This window comes from Anneissia japonica, unplaced genomic scaffold, assembly GCF_011630105.1.
Source record: "Anneissia japonica isolate Jap-2015-1 unplaced genomic scaffold, ASM1163010v1 scaffold288235_len41945_cov195, whole genome shotgun sequence".
Classification (NCBI taxonomy): Eukaryota; Metazoa; Echinodermata; class Crinoidea; order Comatulida; family Comatulidae; genus Anneissia; species Anneissia japonica.
The window spans coordinates 1-13778 of NW_022687361.1; the positions used below are offsets into that span (position 1 = coordinate 1).

At 33.5% G+C, this 13778-nt stretch overlaps 1 protein-coding gene across 1 annotated transcript in view; it reads left to right on the plus strand.

The window, feature by feature from the left end:
• Positions 1 to 1636: 1636 nt before the first annotated feature.
• Positions 1637 to 13778, plus strand: part of LOC117118547 (lissencephaly-1 homolog) — a gene marked incomplete at its 5' end in the record, with an annotated part of 18021 nt that continues 5879 nt past the window's right edge. The window contains 6 exon segments of the mRNA XM_033263168.1: positions 1637 to 1715; positions 1992 to 2270; positions 2740 to 2836; positions 3082 to 3256; positions 5471 to 5567; positions 10417 to 10548. Of these exon segments, the coding sequence (XP_033119059.1) occupies positions 1637 to 1715; positions 1992 to 2270; positions 2740 to 2836; positions 3082 to 3256; positions 5471 to 5567; positions 10417 to 10548 (859 nt within the window).

Here is a 13778-nt window from a genome sequence, read left to right on the forward strand (position 1 = left end):
GGAGGCGATCGCTTCATGAAAAAAATCTCCCTATTTTTTGGTTTTCAAACTTGGGATCTCTGTATATCTCATTCACCGTTCCCCAGTTTTTCGTCAAACAACTTTTTTCTGTCTTAGAAAAATCAGTTCTACAACATATCAAAAAATTTTTTTCCTCCGGAGCCTGACTTTACGGAAACGATCACAATTACGAGGAGGTACAGGTAAGAGTAGCACTCAATAAAATAGTAAAAAATCGTGCAATCCGATTGCATCCGTTTTTATACCAGTCTCCTTCGCTTTGACGGTGATCGCTTATTTACCAAGAATAAGATGAGCGTACATCGACACGGTTTTAGTGTACAACGTCACACTTTAACAGTCTAGGTCATGCTGATTGGTTGGTTGTAAAATGAATGATAACATGTTTTGCCTACTGCCTGACTGAAAATAATGGGCTGTACAAGTTGTAAATAATTGGGATTTGGAGGGAAACCACCTTCCTGCCATTTACAAAATCTACTCGTGCTATCAAATGACCTTGTCGCACTGAGCGCGACAAAGTTGAATTCATTGTCGCACCTTAAAAAATCAAGTCGCAAATGCGACCAAATAACCCTTAATTTCAAGCCCTGATATTACAATTATATTAAAGGCTCTTTTTAAAAAAAAGTACCAGTATTGATTTTTAAGAATCAAATAACTGTACTGTAGTTCAGTTTAAAGCCAATAATTTAATACTGCCTCTATATAACTATAATGACAATATCCAATTATTTATTTAGCAGTGATATACATTTTATTAATATAAAGTACTAAAATTTAATTCACCCATCATTTGATTATACTTAAAAAAGAATCTTAATTATTTAGTTTTATTCAAAGATTTTCTGTGTAACATAGAGTACTAAGGACTCTTGCCTGTAATGTAATACATTATAGTACATAGCCTGCTTGACATACCATAACTTAATGTAGAACCTGAAACAGGAAATGGTGCTTGTGTGCTGTTGGTTACTATCAGGAAACGTGTTTGGATTGGTCTGTGTGCATTCTGGGAGAGGTTGTGGTCCAACTCGTCATTTCCTTAAACCCTGTCTGAACTATCAGATTTTATTTGACAAAAACATTTGACATGTCTAAATATGTTCATGATGATATCACATTATGACCGTATATACTGTAGGTACATCATACAGTAACTATGGGCATATAGTACAGTAGTTTTTTTTTTGTAAAATATGATATGTACAGAGGCTTATTAAACCCACTTTTCTATAGCATTAACAATGAACCATAGTATCTTCATTATTAATAATACAATTATAATTTTTTTTGCTATATATACATATTATTTTTAACATTGCAATAATCTTTTCTTTTTTTTTTTTTAATGTTTCACTGACAGAAAATTAAATTATTATATACAAATAATAGAATGTACTGTATCAAATGATTACCATTTTGATATACCTGTAATGTCATAGTTTCATATTTGTTAACTTTTTAAATTTCCACACCTGGACATTTTGTACAAACCTGCAAAGTGTCAGTATATTTTACATTGCTGCTCTTGTTGCAAAGGTCTGCAAGCCTATACTGGTGTGGTAGTGTTGTAACGAATATATAATAATTCCTGTATTTCTTCTCTTTATAGAAATAAATCAATCGCCGACTATCTACGTTCTAATGGTTATGACCAGGCACTAAATGAATTTATTAAAGAAACCGACATGGTGAGTACCAGTGTAGTGTTTTATAAAATTATAAACCGTACTTAACCTTGTTAAACCCAGCTCGGTCTTTATTATACAGCCATTATACTCAGGAGGGGTTTTGAAATATGCTAGCACATTCAAAATATTCACATGGTAGTGCTATAATTTTATTTAGTGGCATGGCTGGTCTCAACCATTTAACACAGTACGTACAGTAATTATACAGTCTAGTTCTATATAAACAAAACTTATTTTACCTAACCAATGATAATGTTCAATTTTAATCGTTTATAGCCTGGTGAGATAGAGAAGAAATATGTCGGCTTACTAGAAAAGAAGTGGACTTCGGTGATTCGTTTACAGAAAAAAGTTATGGACTTAGAATCTAAATTAAATGAAGCAGAACGAGAATTCCAAAGTGGTCCTACACGTGACAAGCGCGTGCCATCAGAATGGATACCGAGGCCACCTGCAAAGTATTGTTTAAGCGGGCACAGAAGCCCCATCACAAAAGTTATATTCCATCCAGTGTATAGTTTAATAGTTTCCTCATCGGAGGATGCTTCAATTAAGGTAGGTTGTTCATTTACAGTGGCATGTACATGTAATCATGTTATAAGTGGCCATATGTTTTTGTTATCATTTTATGAAAACATAATTATTGTTATGACATCTTCCTCCTTCCAAAAGAGTATGATCATGATTCTGTTCATTTTGACATCAATTCATCTTTCATTAAAGCATAAAAACACTGCTGCCTACCCCCACCCACCCGTTTCCACATTTAGCATGTATTTTGTTACTTTCATGAAAATGACTTTAAAAATAGATGTCCCTTTTAAAAGCATTCTCTACACCATCAAAATGTGAAAAATAAAAGTGATATGCTCATATTAGTATGTAATATGCCATCTTCATGTCCATACTGTATATGGGTACACCACACAAATTTGTCAAATACAATTTAAATATAAATCATAGGATGGAGAGCTAAGGATATTTAAATAACTGTGACTATATAAATGTATTGATATCACTGTAGGTATGGGATTATGAAACTGGTGACTATGAACGAACACTTAGAGGACACACAGATGCAGTGCAAGATGTAGCTTTTGATCAGACTGGAAAACTTCTAGGTAGTTTTATTTTATTTATTTTATATAACTTAACATAAATTCATGATTTATATTTCATTTTAGCAGGGACTTTAATGATCATTCTTATGAAATGAACATGTATAGATGATTATTAGATTCATTAAAGGAGATTTATAGATCTAATTGTAGTACATAAATTACAAAAGTACAAATTTTGACCAGAGAGATATTTTATGTAATGCAAATACGGTCTTATTTATAGTAAATATTGTTCTTGATTTCAGTGTCTTGTTCTGCTGATATGTCTGTAAGAATCTGGGATTTTGGTTCATATGAATGTACAAAAACACTGCAGGGACATGATCATAATGTCTCATCCGTTGTTTTTGCTCCTAATGGTGACTTTGTCTTCTCTTGTTCACGTGACAAGACAATCAAAATGTGGGAGGTTGCGTCTGGGTGAGTATTTCAATTTTGTTTGTTGATGGTTAAGGCACATGGTCTAGGAATTTCTAATAGTAATGTAGCTTTATTACTTGTATTTAAAGCAAAATCAGTGACCACCTATTGTAGTTACATGAAATACAATATTGTAAACAAACACAGCAAACTGCTCTGTGTGTAGTAAAATGAAAGGCTTTTTTGGAGTATTTTATCTATCAGGTGCATGAAGCCAAGTGTGTAATTAGCAGGCAACTTAACTTCCCAGGCTGAGGGTATCTTCAAAATCGAAGGTTTTATCCCAGGGAAAATGCGCTCTTAAACTTAATCCCCGCACCAGTACACACACTGAATTTCTACCTGTTAATTCTATCCTGAGTCAATAAAATAGAACTAGTTTTCTATAACAATGTATTTTACTATATATTGTTATATTATTATGTCTAGATTTTATGTATGTCATCTATTATCCTAGTCAGTTATTTGGAGTTGTTATTATCCATTGAAATAAATTTAAGAGACATGACCAAATGCCCTTTTAATATTCATCCTTTATAAGCAAACAATGTGTAGATAGTATTTGATGCAATAGTGTAAAGGATTTTCCGGATGTTGACAAGACACTTATTTCAGGCTTGCATAATATAATGTGACTGAGTGTTACTGGCAGATGCATTATTCCAGATGTGTAAAATTTTACTCATAACACTTAATAAATGATGAATGATTATACCTTAAATACATGTTATGGAAACTGTAGTAAATAATGATATTAATACTTATATGGAAACCATAAATAATGATATCAATACATAATATTGAATAAAATACAATAGATAATATGCAATCAACTGGATTTTTTCAAATAAGACTGACTTGATTTGGTAATGATGAAACACTTTTTTGATGTAAAAAATGATGTTTCTTGATGTAATGGACATAAACATTCTTCTATGAATGTATAACATGCTTCCTGAAATGCATTCCAAATTTATTCAGTAATAAACTACAGTTCCGAAGAAATCTATATGTAAAGTAATAATATTCATGAACACTTCATTTTTATGTAATAAACAGACTCAGGTGAACATATGTTAAGATTAAGGCCAGTTATATGAGTAATGACTAGGTACAATATACAGGACCGTTGGAAAGGTTATAACCAATACGAGCATCTTTAACTGTCACATGTGATCTAACATTACATGCAGTAGAAGATTATAATCATCATAAATTTTAAGTACATTCGTAATGAAATGTGACGGGTGTTTTTTTAAAGAGATGAGTGGAAATGTTTCCAGTGAATATCAAGTTTACATGCTTTAAGATGTACCGCAAATTGCAAAAGTAAAAATGTTAAATATTGTGGGTGATATTTAAAGCATGATCTTAATTCCTAACTAAAATTAGTGCTTAGGAAACTAAGTATGCCTTCCAGATTTCATAAGTTTTTTGCAATACACATTCCATAGAATGTGATTGTAATCCTCTGTAAGGTTCCATAATAGACTTCTATTTATACAACAATAACTAATAACGTGACTTACATCACATCATGAATTTCATACTTTAAAACATACTATTGATTTTCAAAATGGATCAGCCATGTTAGTCCATAGAACAAAAGAGTAAACTTGAAAGTAATTAAAAAAAAAAGAAAAACAATATTGTTTTACTACTGTACTGTTAGAAAACCAAACAGGCTTGGCTGTAGCCTATTCTTTAGTTGTGTGTTATGCAAGATTTACAGTAATCTCCACTTTGAATTATAATTTGTGCTTCTCAAGTATGTAGGTATCTAGAATATTTTTTAAACAGCTATAATCAGAGAAGGAAATTTGACCCTATATAGTATATTAATATGCTATTTTACAGTAGAGGGCCTAATTTTATCATAACCATTCATACTTACAATATTTACATTGTCAGTATGTAAAGTCACACAATCCAGTCGGTGACTAATGTTTGAGATCACAATAAATGAAATGAAGTTAAAGCAGTAGCCTATATGCATTGTCATCGGCAGCTAGCGAAATTCTATGGGATAGAAACATGTCATGCTACAGATTGTTTTCAGCACCAATTCACTCAGACTCTAGTTCAAAGTCAGCAGACTGGCATTGCGTCCACCTAGTGCTTGTATAGAATGCAGAAGACAGTGTGTTTGCCTGGCTTTCGGAGCATCTAAGATAGCCTGAGATTTAAGAATGAAAATATATTTTGTTTTTTTAGCTATTGTGTAAAGACGTTTACCGGACATCGAGAGTGGGTGAGGATGATCAAAATCTACCATGATGGATCGCTTATAGCCAGCTGTTCCAATGATCAGGTAAGTGTCTGTTCGTGAAGCTGTGGCTACGTGGCTAAAGCCTGGTTTTCATAAAATCGCTACACTTTTGCTAGCATTTTCACTGAATTGACCTTTCCACTAAGCCCTGCCAATTGAATATTGTTGCTAAGGTTCCTACAAAACAATTAGGAAAAAATAAAAATAAAATTTTATTGGTGAATGTAAAATAGGATTATGCTTTAAATTTATGTAATTAGGAAGAAATACATAACTTATCTTTGGGTTTCAAGGCACAATAAAAATAGAGGAAAACTTTTATTTTTTTCTTAAATTTCCACTTTTTCGTGGCGGAGGGTGCGCTAATTGGCTAAATATAGAATTTTTTTTTAAATCATCAATATTTGCAGTTGGCGGGTTTGCTAGACAAGGTATAAAAAAAGTCTCGCCTATGTTTTGTTCTTTAGTGTTTTGTACCCATATTTTAACATGTCTCAAAAATGATAAAATCTGCCTACCGTATTGTCTCTAATAAACACCCTGGGGGTGTTGCATTTTTTCAAATGGGAGGGGGAGTTTATTAGAGGTGAATTGTAAAATCAAAAATTACCTAAACAAGCTGCCTTAAACGGTCAATAAGTTCTTTATTTGTAGAGGAACAAGTTAATGTGCAGGGTATCTCCAGGCCTCTTGCGATTTTGCTGTTCCTTCGTTTGTTGCTGGTTATTTGAACATCAATAATTCCTTGTGTTTCAAAAAGAAATGAAATATCCTGGAGTTCTCTTTGGGTGAATGTACGACGATGCAGCGCGGTGCTTCTCCTTTCACAGCAGCAATCGCGTGCTTGTCAAAAACATTGTCGGCCTCATGAACTAGCACCGCTCCACCACCGTACGCAAAACATCTGCCCTCAACTTGAAGAAACATTCTCACTACAGTATAGACTTCATTGACCAGACACCTTGAATCAAATCAGCGTCGAACACGCGACACATTAACAATACACGATTACCCGTCGTTTGCCGTCAGTTTGCAGCTTACACTGTTTTTACAAGGCTAACGAAATACCATGATAGAAACACAAAATAGGCCTAGGCCTAGTGATCGTGAAGAGAGTAAACATCAAACGTTTAGGGTAAGCTTTTTTGAGTAGTATTTATTTCATTTCATATCAAAGAAAGCAGCACACAGTACGGTATTACTCCTTGTTTGTCAACCTTTTTATGGACTGGATACCCATGTTAATTGATTGGGCACTTATTGCAAAATGAAAAAAACTCAGAGGGGGCGTTTATTAGAGACAATACGGTATTTCAATAGCCTTTTAAAAAACATCATCCAAAAAATTCAATGCTCTGATTATACAGTGAATTTGAGAAAGTAAATGTTTGAATCAATTAACAAAATCAGAGGATAGTTTAATATAATAAAGGGAGAGAACATCCCTGGTACTTAGGCTCTGTGTGTTTATGAAAACTTAATCGCATTTGCCATCGTAAGCTATGTCATGGGGATCAGGACCAAGCTAGGCTATTATAAAGATGCATATTTTATCAGTTCCCCAAACCTTCTTTCTTGAAGGTACCAAAATTACCCTAGCAATTAAGTTAATTTTTTTTATAGTGTAATGTTGTTGCATAGGTATGTTTGTCTTGGAGCCATTAAACCCAGTATGTAATTGAGTGTGCATAGGATTATAGTGTTATGAATGTAAACTTAATTAAGCAAACTTTGATTAACAATGACAATGATAATTTGGTGCTTAGTTTAGCAAATAATTCAGGGAGTGCCTAATTGTTCTTCTCTAGATTACAAATACTTCTCTAAATTATGAGAAGTAGAGTAGGGTCTCAAGGTTAACAAATAAATCACTTGCAGTATACTACTGTATATTCTTAAAATAGTAAATTACGATTGAAAAATAGGGGGACAAATACATACAACTTTTTGATTTTTAAATCATGTTTATCTTAATGGGTGTGCAAATTGTCTGTAACACGTCAATTTACTACTGAAATGAAGCTACTAGGCCCTAACTGGTAGTATGAATGAACCCAATAATGCGAGGAAATAAGATTTTGATGAACATTTAAAAGTCCATAAAACAGAACAATAAATATAGAAACAATACAATTAATACATTTTAAATAATACACAGGCAAATTCAATTATCAACATTACGTCATCAAGTTATAATAATTATAATAATAGCATTATTTGAAGAAAAATGTTAATCTTAACTTCCAACATTTTTCTTAACAGAAGCGCATTTGGAAAACATTTTTCTTTGGTTGAAATAAAAAAAAAAAGGACATTTGACAGATCAATCAGAGTTAATAGCGACTGACAGTTTTGACGCTGGAGGAGAAAGGAATAACAGTCAAATACAAATGATAATTTTAGTATTGATTTGTTATGCAGCTAGCTATACTCCCATGACCTAAGGGGGATACTGAATTATCTAATTTTTTATGTATAGTATGGTTTATAAATACACATTCATTGCCAGTCAAGTTGAAAACTGAATTGGCAAGGTTAAATAATGGATAGAAATTGCTAACAATACATACTAAAGCCCATTATAAGTTTTTTGTTATTAGTTAATGTACTCTGGTTTATTTAATATGGTACATTGCAGTTACCTGCCTACACTTACTCATTAACTATGTACCGTATTGTCTCTAATAAACGTTTCAACCTTTAATAACCCCACCCCCCTCCCCCAACCGATTTAAGCAGAGATAACAGTGGCTTCTTACATTTAGAATGGGTAACCATTATTTACAATAAAATAACAAAATTTTAACTTTTATCAGCTGATTAGGAACAACTGGACGTGCTTATTATGCAACGCATACCTAGACAGTTGCTGTTAAATTTTCCCACCGTATGGGTTTCAACAATCATTTTAGTTATGTTCTATTAAAAATTATTCTATTATTTTGGTGACTAAACATATTGGTAATTCTTGGCCTATCACTACAACATTCGTGAAGCTACTCACGTGACATCGAGCACCGAAAAGATAATGGTTTGTTATTATTTTGGGTGAAGCGTGTTCAAACAGGAACATTTCAAATATTGTTTATGAATGAACCTAATATGAAAATTAACAACCAAAACAATTGCTTGAATATCGTAGAAAATGTAGGAATCCTTACAGGACTGTAGTGAGCATAATTGACATGTTGACAAGGACGCGAAGCCCCGCCCACAAAGTCACGAAAACCTATCTATAACTAAGCATAGACATCTAGGCCTAGGCTCACATATGTTTCGCGTTGACAACCAGATGTCTAAGGAAATTAAAATTTCCGAGAAAAAGTTTTTGATCACATGACTAAATGACGCTCGCTGATTAGTCGGTTTATCCATCAATCAAATTTTGTCGAGGTGTTAATTACAAATACTAGGCCAGCAAACCAGTCCTACATTTGGTTAATTAATTGGAATAGCTTGGGCCTAGACTAGAGGCTAGACGGTTCGCAATCTGGAACTTTTTAGTAGGTTGATCACCGGACGGGTGTATTTCGTGAAATGCACCCGTTGTAATTGTGTATAAAATCTGCTGCTTATACAGTACACCACCGGATTGACCGCTTAAAGCAGCTTGGTAAACATAGTTTATGATTTCATAATTCACCTCTAAAAAATGCTGCTACCACATCCCCCTCCCCCCTCTCCCTTTACAAAAATGCAATGCCCCGGGGCATTTATTAGGGTCAGTACAGTAAATACACTTGTATCTACTATGATTGTTTCCATATTCAGTGACAAGGAACCCATACATTTAATACTATTATAAAATTATTATAAACTACAAGATAAAATAAAAAACAACTAGAAGATACATGATTATATAAAAAATAATAATTTAATTATAAATTGATTAGAAACAACATCATTATCATCATTATCTAAGTATAAATATACAATGTTAAACTAATAAATAAGTAAAAATGGTAATAAGGAAGTTGAAAATAAATGTAAGATTATATTTTGAATTTTACTATAGTACTAGTAAGTATTGCTATTCATTATTTATTTATCGACCCCAGGCAACCAGATCAGATTGCTATAGTAAACACATTTATGACTGCCTTTAAGCTTCACTGGTGCTAGACAACATATTTTAGACATGATATCATATTTATTGAGTATTGATTAAATAAACTGTTCAAACAATGTTTTTCTTCAGTTGCCCTTTAGTCATTTTCATTGTGAATGATAATAAAATAATTTGTAATTTTAAACAAAGATGACATTTTAAACAGGTTTTTGTTTTTATATTCACATATAAAATGTCAAGGGTTAATATTTATTTTTGCTATAAAATTTAGGTTTGTCGGAGATCTTTTAGTCAATGATTGAATTAGATTTTAGGTAATCCAATTTATTTACATCTAGTTGTTTTCTATTGCCCAATTGTTGCAGATTTTACATGCAGTTTATCTTATGTTTTGCAGTATCTTGTTTTTCATTGTCATCTTAGCTTTCATTATCATTAATAGTGGAAACTTTCATTCAAAAGTGACTGTTATGTGGCGTCATCGGTACAAATAGCATTTCACATTTCATAAAACTAAGTTTATCATCAAGTTCTATAATTACAATAGAATTCCACTAGTTCACAGGTGAACTAGTGGAAATGAATTACAAACCCTATCCGTGCAGCCAGATAAAAATGGTAAAACTGAGTATAAAGTGGCCATAAAACAGTGTATGAAGGTTTGGATGTGGCCCTCGGAGTTGAAGCAAAAATTCACTTTGGCCCACTGACCAATTTTAATGCCCACCCCTGCACTAGTTTATACTCGCTTATCTTTTCACATGTTATAATAAATAAAAAGATATCTACTCTGTTATTTAAATTAATGTTATTTTATTGCAGACCGTGAGAGTATGGGCCGTTTCCAGCAAGGAGTGTAAGGCGGAGTTAAGGGAGCATGACCATGTAGTGGAGTGTATAGCCTGGGCCCCTGAATGTGCTCATCCTGTTATTAATGAAGCCATCGGAGCCGAGGTAATACATTTTTTCCCGTTAAATTTCTTTTTAATGAGTAAAGAACATTACAATACTGCACAAAATATATTACATGTATACAAGCCTGGAGCCAGGAGAGTTTAAGGGGTTTGAAATAAATTACCTTCCTAAATATTAGTAAAAAGTACAAAGTAGGTTATCTAGACATTAAAAATTTGGCGTTTTTTTTTTTAATGGAATGCGATTTCAAGACACCTGAGGCGTTATGTTCTTAAAATCTTCCCAAACATAAAGAGACATGGATTTAAAATGCATTGTAGTAAACAAATTAGAACACCCTATTAAGAATTCCTGCCTACAGACTTGCTATAATTAAATGAAATCACATTGAAACCAGCCAAACCATGTTTATGTATTCAAAGCAGAAGTTAGTGAATGTCACCCTTGCAACACGTCCCTACATGCAAGGTGTTAGAATCAATGCTGCCATTATCTGTACATAGACAGTGTTAATTATGCTGTATAACCATTGGTGCCCACATATTTTTCATCACACATGAATCTTCGTCATTTCCTACATATATTTTTTGTTCAGTATGTTAGAATAAATTTTAAACATGAATGAATTTGTAAACCAATTCAAAATTGGAATCTATTGTCTGGAATAATTGATTTATCATTGCTTTGAAATTGTTTAAATATTTGAATAGATGTATGTAGAAAAATGATATGTATTGACATAAAAATCACATTACAAATTTACATTAGTATTATTATTTGTATCTGTAGTATGTACATAATATTTGCATCAAAAGCAAGTCATTTCTATTATTGCCTTGTTAAATGTTGAGAGTGGAATTGATAGTAGTTTGATATGTTTGTCAATCATGCATATGTCGATCATCCTTTAATGTGTGTGTGTTTTGTTTTGGCAATCCCTGGTAGGTTACTAACAATATAGCCGATGGCCAGGTAAATTGGATGTGTGTTTGTGACCGCATGTTCTGCTAAATTTGGCCCCCTTCCATCAGGGCATGTGCATTATGGTCCATGCATGTGCAGTACATTTCCCAATTAAGAATTCTCTATTTTATTAACACAGTTTTTGGTGATAACATTATTGCCAATAACCTTGAATTTAGAACAGGCAGCTAAAGTAGAAAAGGAGAATGGCACTTTTTGTTTATTGGTGGCACTATTGCAATTGATGTAACTGATGTGATAACTAATTCGTTTTAAAGAGAATAGTTTTTTTACTAATTTATGATCATGTATTTTTTTGTGAAAGTCATTTAAAATAAATATATCACAATTTTGGCTTCTGTTCAGTACAGTTGCAGAAGGCAGCAAAAGAAAAAGTTGTTTTGTGATGAAATTTTTCACTGGGACCTCAGCTACCATTAACAAACCTAGCCCTGTGTACTAGGTAGCTCTAAGCCTACCCTCGCCATTGAGGCGAATTTTCTAAATTACGAATGCTCTTCGGACAGAAGGGTAGATAATTGGGAGATGTTACTGTAAACATATTGCATCACACTCTCTGCATATTTTGCTCCATGCAGTTTGGCCCAATGCATCATTGCCTGTTTTGCAGTTTATGTGGTTTGGCCCAATAAATCAGGGCCTGTGCATCTTGGCCTTCGCATGCAAACCCATGCATCAGGGCCTATGCAGTTCGACCCAATAAATCAGAGCTCTATGCATCTTTGCAGTTTTGGTGTAAGGAGCCTGTTTATCATGGTCTATGCATGTAAGCCCAATGCATCAAGGTCATTGCATCATGGCCTATTCAGTTTGGCACTCAATGCATCAGGCCCTGCTATCAGGCTCTGTAGTTTGGCTCAGTTCATTAGATCTGTGTGTTTTGGTTTATACAATAAGCCCAATCAGTGCCTGTGCAATCTGCAATTTGGGCCCAATGCATTTAGGGGCATTTCTTCACGCTGTTCATTTTCTCTGGCAGTTACTTATTCTATGATCTTGTAAATTATGGCTTTCATTTTGTCTTGGTTTTTAATTTTTCTGCATGTATCTTAATTTTGTTTTATGTTGGAATGGCAGCTTGCACAAGTAGTTCTGTATCAGTGTCTTTGGGGAGTAACTAGATTAGTAAAATACACTTAGGGAAAAGAAGTGAAAACATACAAACCGTGTTGACAGGATCAAGAAAAGAATAATAGTATGAATTGCATATGATTTTTCTATTTTATAGTGTATTATTATATTAATTATTAATTTTTGTCTAAACTTTTACAAGCCCTAATCCAACTAGACAAATTTTCTTTCTTGGATAACAAAGACTTTTTCTTACAGCTTATACCATGCCGAAAATCTTGCCTTAGCGAATTCGGTCCTGCTACCCGACCTACTCGGGTAATCGATCATCCAACCCCCTGTCACAAGTGACAGGTCGGGTGACAGATTCGCTACTTACCTAAAATTTATTACCCGCTGCCGGCGGCCTGCGAAGGTCGCATACTAGTTTATTGTAGTTAGGCCTAGGAAGGTTAGTGATCTAGAGTGAGCAAGATATATTTCGTTTACAATGGTCAGGCATGGCAAACGTAATGAATAAGCCTACAATCAATAAGCCTACAACAATTAATACTCTCTTAACATATTCCTACATTTTCAATAAAAAGAAGTTATAATCGGGAGCGCATGTTTAGGTGTGGTGTGATGTCAAAAAGTGCATTGGCAGTCCGTAACGAACAGAAGCAACTACTGAATTTCCCGCAAATATTTTTACTGGGTATTGTTCTTCTTGTCTGTACCACAGTATAATTAAAAAGAAAATACAAATTGTGTTCACACCTAAAAATCGGGAAAATTACGATGCATAACAAACAAAAATAATAAGATTGTACTGAAGCGCCTACCCCTGGCATCCCAAGACCGAACCATTGTGTGCCCGGTGAAGCTTATTATAATAGTATTTAAACGTGTATTATAAAGGTTAGTGCACATGTTTGAATATTAATATAATATTTAAACATGTTTATTATAACGGTTAATACACATGTTTAAATGTGGTAATGTTTAGGCATGTGTATTTATAGTTATAATACAAAATGATTACCCTGCTGCAAAATGGACGGTTCTAAATCGCCCACGACTCAAGCACATGGGTTTCTCGTTCGTTCGTGGCGTTGTGCACTGGCCGTGAGAGCGAGTAATCGTCTGTAGATCGTATGCAACGAAGATACAGAATATCAGTTATAAAATCAATTTAGCATTTGATTTTAATACATGACGAGTTATTCTCTGTT